General features: G+C 45.2%; 1 protein-coding gene across 1 annotated transcript in view; it reads left to right on the top strand.

Moving 5' to 3' along the window:
• Window positions 1-8451: 8451 nt before the first annotated feature.
• polrmt (RNA polymerase mitochondrial) overlaps window positions 8452-12429 on the top strand; it is a 74014-nt gene continuing 70036 nt past the window's right edge. The window contains exon 1 of the mRNA XM_033046519.1: window positions 8452-8616. Coding sequence (XP_032902410.1) covers window positions 8493-8616 — 124 coding nt within the window. The 5' untranslated portion in view covers window positions 8452-8492. The remainder of the gene's footprint in view (window positions 8617-12429) is intronic.

The raw sequence follows: 12429 nt of genomic DNA, 5'->3' as shown, positions 1-12429 counted from the left end.
TGTGGTGCATGTTTTCACACAGAGGTCGGTGGGTTTACACAAAAAGTCGCAAAGTGCTGAAGTAACTCAGCAGGTCAGGCAGCATCCTTTGATGGATAGGTGACATTTCAGGTTAGGAGCTTTCGTCATTCCTTCCTCTGGCTTCACAATTCGCAAATCTTCAATCTTTTTGTCTCACACTTGTTTTCCCCAGGTCACATCACTGAGGATGCATCCCAGCGCATCTAGAAGATGTAGCATTCACACTATGCTTTGTCCTGCCTCTTCTCTCTTCCAGCTTTCTTCACCCTACAATCAGTCTGAAAAAGAGTCCTGACCTGAAACGTCACCTATCCATGTTCTCCAGGGATGCTACCTGACCTGCTGAGTTACTCCAGCACATTTGTATGTTTCTTTGGCAGAGGAAGTAGTTCAGCCAGGTAAATAATATAATTTAAAAGACAGCTGGACAGGTATATGGATTGGAAATATTTAGAGGGAGGTGGGCAATTAGAACCAGTTCAGATGGGGTATCTTTGTTGGCATGTATGAGTTGGGCCAAAGGGCCTGTTTCCATCATGTATGATTCTATGACTCTATCTAATGATACAATGGACAGTATGGACATGATGGACTGAAGGGCCTATTTCTAAGACTTTATTACAAATTCTAATGCTTCAACCAGCACCACTTTATTCCTTTCCAAGCTGCATCAGTCTTGTTGTTGGGTGGTTTGCCCATTATTTATCTCTCATTCAACATGACTAAAACAGACTTTCTTATATTATCATTTAGGGAACTTAGAAAGTGCAAATTGGCTGCTACAATTCTTACTTTATTATAGGGATCATATTCCAATAACCCCGAATAGCCACAGATCATGTGAGATTACAAAAGATGCTATATAAATGCAAGCCTTTTTTAATCTTTTGTTTCAAATAATAATTACATTCTTTCCAAAATTTATGTCATTTTTCAGCAGGAATCCTGCATGGAACGAGAAAAGAAAAACTTTGAAAATGCCTGGCTTTCATGATCAGAAATAGTTTTTTTTTATGGCATATATAAAGGCAACATGATCTCCCAATCTGCAGCAGCAACACCACCTATGGACAGAATCATGAATTTATGTCATACTTGTCAACACAAAAAGGAGTGGGTGCATAGTGTAGAATACAAAATGCTGGAGTAACTCAGCAGATCAGGGACCATATCTGCAGCACATGGATAGGTGATGTTTTGAGTCCGGGACCCTTCGTCGGAGTCCTGACCCAAAACCTCGTCTATCCAAGTCCTCCAAAGATGCTGCTTGGCTCATTCAGTTACTCCTGCGCTTTATGTCCATATGCAAGATTCCAGCATCTGGAGTTTAGTTTAGAGATACAGAGCGGAAACAGGCCCTTCGGCCCACCATGTCTGCACTGACCAGCGACCCCCGCACATTAGCACTACCCTACACACACTAGGGACAATTTTACATTTATACAATTATACCAATCCAATTAACCTACAAACATGTACGTCTTTGGAGTGCGGGAGGAAACCGAAGATCTCGGAGAAAACCCACGCATGTCACGGGGAGAATGTACAAACTCCATGCAGCCAAGCATCCGTAGTCAGGATTGAGCCCAGGTCTCTGGTGCTGTGAGGCAGTAGCTCTTCCTCTATGCCACCGTGGCACCACAGTTCTGCGTGTCTCCATTTTACTGGAGGACTAGTGTTATTTAATTAGCTTCAGATGAGCTTCAGTTAATACCACCCTCATCGCTGAGTTGAAAGTTATGGGTTCATTCTCCCACACCAAGACTTGAGGTTAAATATGTTGGTTAACACTCCAGTGTGAAACTGTTGAAGGTGCCACCTTTTCTTTAAAGTGTTAAACTGCTCTCTTATGTTGATTGGGCAGAGTCTTGGGACATTTGCAAAGTTTAACAGAAGAGTTTCTCCCCAGCAGATAGACACAAAATGCTGGAGTAACTCAGCGGGTCAGGCAGCATCTCCCGAGAAAAGGAGGAGGTGACGTCAAGACCCATCCTCAGACCTGAAACATCACCTGTTCAATTTCTCCAGATGCTGCTTGACCCACTGAGTTACTCCAGCATTTTGTGTCTATCTTCGGTGTAAACCAGCCTCTGTTGTTCCTTGAGTAAATCCGATTCAGATTCAGATTCAATTTTAATTGTCATTGTCAGTGTACAGTACAGAGACAACGAAATGCATTTAGCATCTCCCTGGAAGAGCGACATAGCAAATGATTTGAATAAATAATAATAAGTGTCCATGGGGGGGGGGGGGGGGGGGTGATTGGCAGTCACCGAGGTACGTTGTTGAGTAGAGCGACAGCCGCCGGGAAGAAGCTGTTCCTGGACCTGCTGGTTCGGCAACGGAGAGACCTGTAGCGCCTCCCGGATGGTAGGAGGGTAAACAGTCCATGGTTGGGGTGAGAGCAGTCCTTGGCGATGCCGAGCGCCCTCCACAGACAACGCTTGCTTTGGACAGACTCAATGGAGGGGAGCGAGGAACCGGTGATGCGTTGGGCAATGTTCACCACCCTCTGCAATGCCTTCCGGTCGGAGACAGAGCAGTTGCCATACCATACTGTGATGCAGTTGGTAAGGATGCTCTCGATGGTGCAGCGGTAGAAGTTCACCAGGATCTGAGGAGACAGATGGACCTTCTTCAGTCTCCTCAGGAAGAAGAGACGCTGATGAGCCTTCTTGATCAGAGTTGAGGTATTGTGGGTCCAAGAGAGGTCATCAGAGATGTTGACTCCCAGGAACCTGAAGCTAGAAACACGTTCCACCTCCGTCCCGTTAATGTGGATGGGGGTGTGCGTGCCGCCCCTGGACTTCCTGAAGTCTACAATGAGCTCCTTGGTCTTCTTGGAGTTAAGGGCCAGGTTGTTGTCAGCGCACCATGCTGCTAAGTGCTGGACCTCCTCCCTGTAGGCCGACTCATCGTTGTTGCTGATGAGGCCAATCACCGTTGTATCATCTGCATACTTGATGATGGTGTTAGTACCATGTACCGGTGTGCAGTCATAGGTGAAGAGGGAGTAGAGGAGGGGGCTCAGCACACAGCCCTGTGGAACGCCGGTGTTCAGGGTGAGGGTTGAAGAGGTGAGCTTGTCTAACCTAACAGACTGGGGTCTGTTGGTTAGAAAGTCCAGTATCCAGTTGCAGAGGGAGGGGTCGATGCCCAGGTTACCGAGTTTGGTGATCAGTTTTGATGGTATAATGGCGTTGAATGCTGAGCTGTAATCGATGAACAGCATTCTTACGTAAGTGTCTCTGTTGTCGAGGTGGGAGAGGGCGGACTGAAGTGCCGTTGAGATGGCATCCTCCGTACTCCTGTTCTTGCGGTAGGCAAACTGATAGGGATCCAGTGTGGGGGTTAGGCAGCTTTTGAGGTGTGCCAGGACCAGCCTCTCGAAGCACTTGGTGATGATGGGGGTAAGTGCAACTGGGCGGAAGTCGTTGAGGCTTGCCGCAGTGGAGTGTTTTGGCACTGGCACGATGGAGGTGGTTTTAAGGCACGTGGGGACAACTGCTTGGGCAAGTCACAGGTTGAAGATGTCAGTCCAGACGTCTGTCAGCTGCGCAGCACAGGCCCTGAGCACGCGCCCGGGGATGCCGTCAGGGCCAGCAGCTTTATGGGTGAGGCAGCATCTCTGGAGAGAAGGAATGGGCGACGTTTCGGGTCGAGATTGCCCATCAGTCAGAGGAAGGGTCTCGACCCAAAACATTGCCCATTTCTTCTCTCCAGAGATGCTGCCTCACCCGCTGTTACTCCAGCATTTTGTGTCTACCTTCGATTTAAACCAGTATCTGTAGTTCTTTCTTACACATCTATTGTTCCTTCCTACACAATTTTGCCCCAGCATCCTGATCCAAAGTGTGAAGAAGGATCCTGATCCGAAACAACACCTATCCATGTCCTCCAGAAATGCTGCCTGACCAATTGAGTTATTCCAGCATCTGAAGATCCTGTACCTCCAATGTTTATTGTGCTCCTCAATTAAGTGAGACTATCTGCTCATTATCAAAGGTAGACACAAAATGCTGGAGTAACTCAGTGGAGTAACTCCTGCTCATTATCAAGTTGGCTTTGGAGAGAACGTGTGCACAGGATTCATTGAACATTATAAAAGTGACACTTTATGCTGGAGTAACAGCAGAGAGGACAGGAACTCTGGAGAACATGGACAGGTGACATTTCGTGCTGGGACCTTTCTTCAGATATATGATAAAAGTGAGGATCAAAGAGTTGCAGAAGCTGGTTTACAAAACAGGAAAAAAGTGCTGGAGTAACTCAGTGGGTAAGGCAGCATCCTTGGAGAATATGGATAGGTGATTAGACACTAAAGAAGGGTCTTGAGCTGAATGTCAGTGATCCTTTATCTCTAAATATGCTACCTGGTCCACTGAGTTACTCCAGCACTTTGTCTGTCTTCGCTGTATGTCAGCATATGAAGTTCCTTTCTGCACATGGATGGGCGATTTATTAGGTCAGGACCCTTGTTCAGAAGAAAGGTCTTGACCTGAAACCTCACCTATCTATGTTCTCCGAGGATGCTGCCTGACCCACTGAATTACTCCAGCACTTTGTCTTTTTTTGTATCATAAGATTGACTTCAAAGGTTGTGTAAAGTAATGGAAAATCCTGTAAAGGATGTGAGAGGCACTAATTAAATGCAAATCCTTTTTGATAATATTAACAGGCTTCAGTGAAACAGTAAGTGGAAAATCAGCAAATGGTTGTCTTTCAGGATCTTGTTCAATTATAATGTAATATATATATACATATATAAATGTTAACACTCTGCAGAGATTCGTTCACAAATTTTAATATAGTATTTTCCATTCCTCTGGGAACTACAGTACATCAACAGAGTAAGTTGGCAGCCGCAGACACACTACTAGTCTATCAGTCAATTCTGCTAAAAATACTAAATTGGAATAAATACACCCTTGTTACATCTACAAACAGAGCCTGCCACCTAGTGTTTTCTTGATTAAAGGCAGCATGAAACAATTTCTAAATGGCAGATCGATATAGGAAAGAGCCCTTCCTTATATTTTTTATTCTGAATAAATGTTTAATTTGAAATAAAAGAAAAGATCCATGTAAGAAAGTAAATTTAATTTTGCTGTGTAGGAAGGAACTGCAGATGCTGGTTTAAACCAAAGATAGACGCAAGATATACAACTTAATTTTACTGTTGTTTTTAAAGGTATTTGGGCAGGTACACAAAATGGAAATATTTGAGGGATATGGGCAGGTCGAACTATTGTAGATGGGGCATCTTGGTCTGCATGGACAAGTTGGTCCAAAGGGCCTGTTTCCATGCTGTATTCTCTATGTATCACTTTAAGAGTTTCCACTTGTGGATTGGACCCTGAGTTGTTCCATATTCATGGTCTATTTTAGATGACTCATTCCTACAACAATTTAGTTCAATTTTCCAAATATCATTTTGGGATTGGCAATACTTTGTTGAAGGTTAAATGAATGAATGCAGAAGTACTTGCACAACTGGAAGTGGCAATGAGGGGTAACATTGGGGCCAAATGAATGGGAGGGACATTATTCTCCTTTATTTACTGGTCTCACTTTGAGTTGCTGCATTGTGGAGGCAATTAATATCTTCAAAAATTACTCACTTGCTAAACATTCCACCATTATCTTCCTTCCAGCAACCATCAGGCTATTGATCACGACACAGCACTAACCACTAACACTAACAGCAACTACAAACTTCTCTGGATTGTGTTTTGGTTGCACTGCACACTTTGGTTTTTGCACTATTATGAGTACATAGTATTATTGTTATTAATGTCGTGGAGTCGGAGAGTCATAGCAGTCTGAAGAAGGGTCTCAACTCGAAACGTCACCCATTCCTTCTCTGCAGAGATGCTGCCTGTCTGAGTTACTCCAGTATTTTGTGTCTATTTATAGAAAAAGGCCCTTCGACCCAACTCGTCCATGCCAAGAATCCCCATCTAAGCTTGTCTGTTTGACCCATATCCCTCAAAACATTTAGTATCCATGTATCTAACCAAATGTATTTTAAGTTATTGTTAATTTTTGCATTATTGATTAGTATATATTTATCTGTGTATTATCATATTAATGGGCATGTTAAGCTACAGCAAGTAAGAACTTGTGTTGGAAGTAACTGCAGATGCTGGTTTAAACCGAAGATAGACATAAAACGCTGGCGTAACTCCTGCTGGGACAGGCAGTATCTCTGGAGAGAAGGAATGGGTGATGTTTTTGGTTTGAGATCCTCCTTCAGACTAGTTTGGGAAAAGGGAAACGAGAGATATAGATGATGATGTAGAGATATAAATAACAATGAATGAAAGATATGAAAAAAAGTAATGATGATAACGGAAATAGGACATTGTTAGCTGTTTGTTGGGTGAAAACGAGAAGCTGGTGCGACTTGGTAAGTAAGAACTTCATTGTTTCATTGCTGCTACACATGATTATTGAACACTCTTGACTTACCTTGATTCTCGATCCCCAGGTCAGCATCTGCTCTTTTCTTTACAGTTGAGTTTTAGCAGTTTCTAGTTTAAGGTATTGGCACTGTGGAATATTTTGAACAGTACAGCACAAGAACCGGCTCTTCGGTCCACAATGTCTCCTCTTAGAGTTGACTCCTTTGTGATCCAGACTGTCTTAGTATAGAGATTGAATTTCTTATGTCTATAATTTTATGAATATAATCAGCCTATTTACCAGGGTGAAGGGAGGAAAAATAGGAAATATTTATGTTGTAGCTATTGGTTTTGTTATGTGTAGGAACGAACTGCAGATGCTGGTTTAAATCGAAGGTAGACATAAAATGCTCGAGTAACTCAGCGGGACGGGCAGCATTTCTGGAGAAAAGGAATGGGTGACGTTTCGGGTCGAGATGCTTCTTCAGATTGTTAAACGAATTCTAAACAAAATCTAAATTCTTCAAATTCTAAACAAATTGTTATGCTTACAGGAAAAGTAGATAAATGCTTAAAGGAGTAAATGGACGGCTTTGGAGAAAAGAAAAGTAGCCGGGTGATTAGTCTGAAGAAACGGCGCAACTTGAAACATTGTCTGTTTGCTACAGCCACTGCTCAAGATTCCAATATCTGCAGTTTCTTGCACCTCTGCATGATTGGTTTTAGATGAGGCAATGAGACATCTCATGCATCATGCGCCAATTGCCTTCCCTCTTTCTTTGCTTTGGTCGTTACCCATATTATATTAAGATGCTTCAAGGCATTCACAGATTGATATAGATACAAGGAACTGCAGATGCTGGTTTGCAAAAAGACACAAAGTGCTGGAGTAACTCAGCAAGTCAGGCAGCATCTCTATGGATAGGTGACGTTTCGGGGCAGGCCCCTTCTTCAGGTTGATGTTCTTTGCTTCAAGAGAAAATGTAATGAGAACTTCAAGAGTCAAGGGAGTCAGGACTGTTAAAAGTATTTAATAGTCATATGTACCGACAACGGAACAATAAAATTTTGAAGATAGGCACAAAATGTTGGTATAACGCAGTGGGACAGGCAGTATCTCTGGAGAGAAGGAATGGGTGACTTTATGGGCCGAGACCCTTCTTCAGACTCTTTATAATGGTGCTGCTTCTTCTTCTTCTTCTTCTTCTTCTTCTTCTTCTTGTTCTTCTTGTTCTTCTTGTTCTTCTTCTTCTTCTTCTTCTTCTTCTTCTTCTCCTAAAGTTGTTGGACAACTTGTTCCATTTGATCTTCCGTCGAGTTGATTGCATTAGTCGAAACAGGGCGGACCATGTGAAGGTTGCAATCTTCCACCCCATAATGGTGCTGAAAGATTGAGGTGAATTAAATGGAATAGAAGATTCCAGCATAGATACTTTATGCCAAATTCAGTCATTTTGTGCCCAGTAATCTTTGTAATGCTACTTTGGAAGACAATCTGATGGTGTGATATCTGGATGATGATATGACTGTGCTGTGCATTGCTTATCTACCAAAAAGTAACAACTCCTGAGAAACTTGAATAACAAAGAATGACTAAAATAGGTCATAAAAACGAGTCCAGAACCAGGAATCACAGTTTAAGAATAAGGGGTAGGTCATTTAGGACGGAGATGAGGGAAACCCAGAGAGTTTTGAATCTGAGGAATTCTCTGCCATAGGAGGCCAATTCACTGGATGCTTTCAAGAGAGTTGTATTTAGCTCTGAGGGCTAATTGAATCAAGAGATATGGGGAGAAAGCAGGAACGGGGTGCTGATTTAGGATGATCAGCCATGATCATATTGAATGGCGGTGCTGGTTCGAAGGGCCGAATTACTTACTCCTGCAGAGAGGAGGTGTACCTACTTACTCCTGCACCTATTTTCTGTTTCTTTACATTGTGCGCGATGGGTGCTGGGATATGTAGTTCTCCTCCACTGTCCTTCAATTCCCGCCATGCACCGCGGCGGGTGGTGACGCATGCGCGCCGGTGGAAGATGCGGCCCTTGACAACGGTCGGCGAGGCGGCATGTCGGTGCTGAAGCTCTGCACGGTCCGGAGCGCCGGCGTCCTCCCCCTCACGAAGCTTTCGCTCCTCTCCCCGGGCTGCCCGCGATGTTTGCAGCTCAGGAGGCGCTCCGCTGGAAGTTCAGGTAGTGCCGCGGTCGCCCGGGCGAGGGGGTGGCCGGAGCCTGTGCCGGAGGCCAGGGCTGCAGCAGCAGCAGCAGTCGTGGGATTCCCCCCCTCCCCCCTCTCTCCACCCCGGTTACTACTCTGTGCTCCTCCTCTCCACCCCTGGTCACTGCTCTGTGCTCCCTTCGCCACCCCAGGCATTGCTCTATGCTTCCCCTTTCCACCCCGGTCATTGCTCTGTGCTTCCACCGAGCCCTTTGCTCATGACAACCTCCAACCCACCTCGTGCAACAACATGAACTGCCCCTTCCTGCATGCACACAGAATAATCCCGACTGCATGTCCAGTTTTGCAACATGACGAAAGACAGACAAAAAATCTGGAGCAACTCAGTGGGCCAGGCAGCATATCTGGAGAGTCAATGGATATTTTTATGGTGGAGGTTGATTGCTTGATTAGTACGGGTGTCAGGGGTTATGGGGAGAAGGCAGGTGAATGGGGTAGAAACATAGAAACACAGAAAATAGGTGCAGGAGTAGGCCATTCGGTCCTTCGAGCCTGCACCGCCATTCAATATGATCATGGCTGATCATCCAACTCAGTATCCTGTACCTGCCTTCTCTCCATACCCCCTGATCCCTTTAGCCACAAGGGCCACATCTAACTCCCTCTTAAATATAGCCAATGAACTGGCCTCAACTACCTTCTGCGGCAGAGAATTCCAGAGATTCACCACTCTGTGTGAAAAAAGTTTTCCTCATCTCGGTCCTAAAAGATTTCCCCTTTATCCTTAAACTGTGACCCCTTGTTCTGGACTTCCCCAACATCGGGAACAATCTTCCTGCATCTAGCCTGTCCAACCCCTTAAGAATTTTGTACGTTTCTATAAGATCCCCCCTCAATCTTCTAAATTCTAGCGAGTACAAACCGAGTCTATCCAGTCTTTCTTCATATGAAAGTCCTGACATCCCAGGAATCAGTCTGATGAACCTTCTCTGTACTCCCTCTATGGCAAGAATGTCTTTCCTCAGATTAGGAGACCAAAACTGTACGCAATACTCCAGGTGTGGTCTCACCAAGACCCTGTACAACTGCAGTAGAACCTCCCTGCTCCTATACTCAAATCCTTTTGCTATGGAGGGAAAGATAGAGTAGCGAATGGTGGAATGGTAGACTTGATGGACTGAATGGCCTAATCCTGTTCCTATCACTGGAGAGAATCAATAGGTAACGTTTCGGGTCAAGACCCTTCTTCAGACTCCGAAGAAGTGTCTTGACCTGAAACGTCGCCTATTCCTTTTCTCCAGGGATGCTGCCTGGCCCGTTGTGTTACTCCAGCCTTTCGTGTATGTCTTCGGTTTAAACCAGCATCTGCAGTTCCATTCCCTCCACAGACGCTGCCTGACACGCAGAGTTACTCCAGCATGTTATGTTTTCACCAAAAATGTTGCCTGGATTAGAGGTAGCTTCTAGAAGGAGAGGTTGGACAGACTTGGTTTGTTTTCGCTAGAATGCTGGAGGTTGTGGGACACCTGATAGGAGTGTATACGTTTATGAGAGGCGTTGACAGTCAGGACCAATCTTTGCCCCAGGGTGGAAATGTCAAAGACTAAACGGTGTAACTTTAAGATGAGACAGACAAAGTTAAGTCTGGCAAATCTGAAGAGGGTCTCAACCCAAAACGTGACACATTCCTTCTCTCCAGAGATGCTGCCTTCTGTCCCGCTGAGTTACTGTAGCATTTTGTGTCTACAAAGCTAAGAGATATGCGGGGAAAGATTTTTACACAGAGGATGCTTGGAATACATTGCCATTCTGCACATGAGTACAAGGGGTGTTGAAGGAAACAGATAGAATAGTGGTATTCAAGAGGGTTTTAGATATTCCACTGGGTATGAAGGGATATGGATCGTGTGCATGCAGAGGAGCTCAGTTTAACTTGGCATCATGTCTTGCAGACAGATGGGGGCTGAAGGGCCCATTCACTTGCTGTTCTGTACCATATTCCTGCATACAAATGTACACGTACGCAAGTCACCACCCCGTTTGCCCTGGAGCCATGCAAGGATGGGCCCGGCGCCTCGCCGAGAACACGGATAGACCCGGCGGCCGACGAGAACAACCAGCAGTTTCCCAAGAACAAGGTTGTACCCAGCAGGCGACGAGAAGAAGACCTGGCAGTCCATCCGCAGCTAAGGGCGGCAGCAGGACTGGGGACCCGGCGGACCACTGCATCCAGGAAGCTCAGAATAACTGAAGAGTGGACAGTCGAGGAGGACAAAGCCGCTGGCGACGACGGATGTGTGTGGGACTGAGGTATTGCCTCAAGCACCGTCAAGGTTGGTTGCAGGAGGTGCCCACCCCAGACACAGATGCGGTCGGGCAAAGAAAGGGATGTCAGGTCTTGGGCCTGCAACAACCTGGGCTTGCTTGGACCGGGGTGCTCCAGTATTTCCAACATGTGGACTGGACTTTGGACTTTTCCTTCGCTTTGTAAACGGCACCAAAATATGGCGACTGCATTTGTGATTGTGCAAAAGAATTTCACTGTGCTATGCATACATGAGAATAAAAAACCATTGAACCATTCCACACTAATCAGACTATAATTTGATAAACCTCCTCCATCCATCCACTATGAAGGTTGAATCCAGCATCTTTGGTTCGCACCTGCTATCGCTGTCTTCTCCTGCCCATTTGCACCAAAACATACGAGTCGCAACTTTAAATAAAAGGCCGGAAGTGTGTGACTTGGGCAACATTTCTGCATACCTTGGATGCTTTCTCTGTAACAGGATATTGTGCACTCTGGTATTTTTCTATTGCATTTCCTATTCTACTTGGGTTTAGTTTTATTATTATTGTCACGTGTACAGAAGTACAGTGAAAAGCTTTGTTTGCATGCTATCCAATCAGATCAAATAATACAATGCATAAATATAATCAACTCATAGATGATACAATAGATAGAACCAAGGCTAAGGTACAGATTGCAGAATACAGTTCTCAGCATTGTACTACATCAGTTCTGTGCGCATCTACACATCTGTTGAACTGATGTGCTACAATGTCCTCAACTTGTGTATAGCTTGATTGCACTCATATACAGTGACTTGATTTGACTGTATATTATGCAAACAAAGCTTTTCACTATATCTCTGTACAGGTGACAACAGTATTAAACCAATACCACCGCTGAGCACCGCTTTTTTGGTTTATGTTTTGTGTTTGAGTTTAGTTTATTGGCACGTGTACCAAGGTACAGTGAAAGGTTTTTGTCTTTCCGCTGACTGATTAACATAAAACAATGCAGGATTACAATAGAGCCATCCACAGTGTACAAATACATGATAACTGGAATAATGTTTAGTGCAAGATAAAGTTCAGTAAAGTCCGGTCAAAGATAGTCCCGAGTGTCTCCAATGAGTTCAGGACTGCACTCTTGTTGTTGGTAGGGTGGTTCAGTTGCCTGATAACAGCTAGGTAGAAACTGTTCCTGAATCTGGACGTCTGGTTTTTCATGTTCTAAACCGCTTGTGGCGGCAGCAATTATCAGGTATCCGTGGGCAGTCCATCGCCATCTGCTGCCCACACCGACTCCAGGGCCCAGCCAAACAAATCTGGAACAGAGCAGCAACGGAGCGGGTGAAATCGGTCCGGAATCCGATGTCGGAGGCCCGAATCCCAGGGTGAGAGGCCCGATGTCGGAGCTCGGAGCCCTGAGGTCAGAGTCCTGAGGTCGCACAGAGGGACCACCGAGCCCTAAGGGGGACCTGGAGTGGAGAACCATCGAGAACGAAAGCAGGGGACACAGCGTGGGAGGGGGCAACCGA

The sequence above is a fragment of the Amblyraja radiata genome, chromosome 29 (assembly GCF_010909765.2).
Source record: "Amblyraja radiata isolate CabotCenter1 chromosome 29, sAmbRad1.1.pri, whole genome shotgun sequence".
Taxonomy (NCBI): Eukaryota; Metazoa; Chordata; class Chondrichthyes; order Rajiformes; family Rajidae; genus Amblyraja; species Amblyraja radiata.
This window is presented reverse-complemented; position numbering and strand designations above follow the sequence as displayed.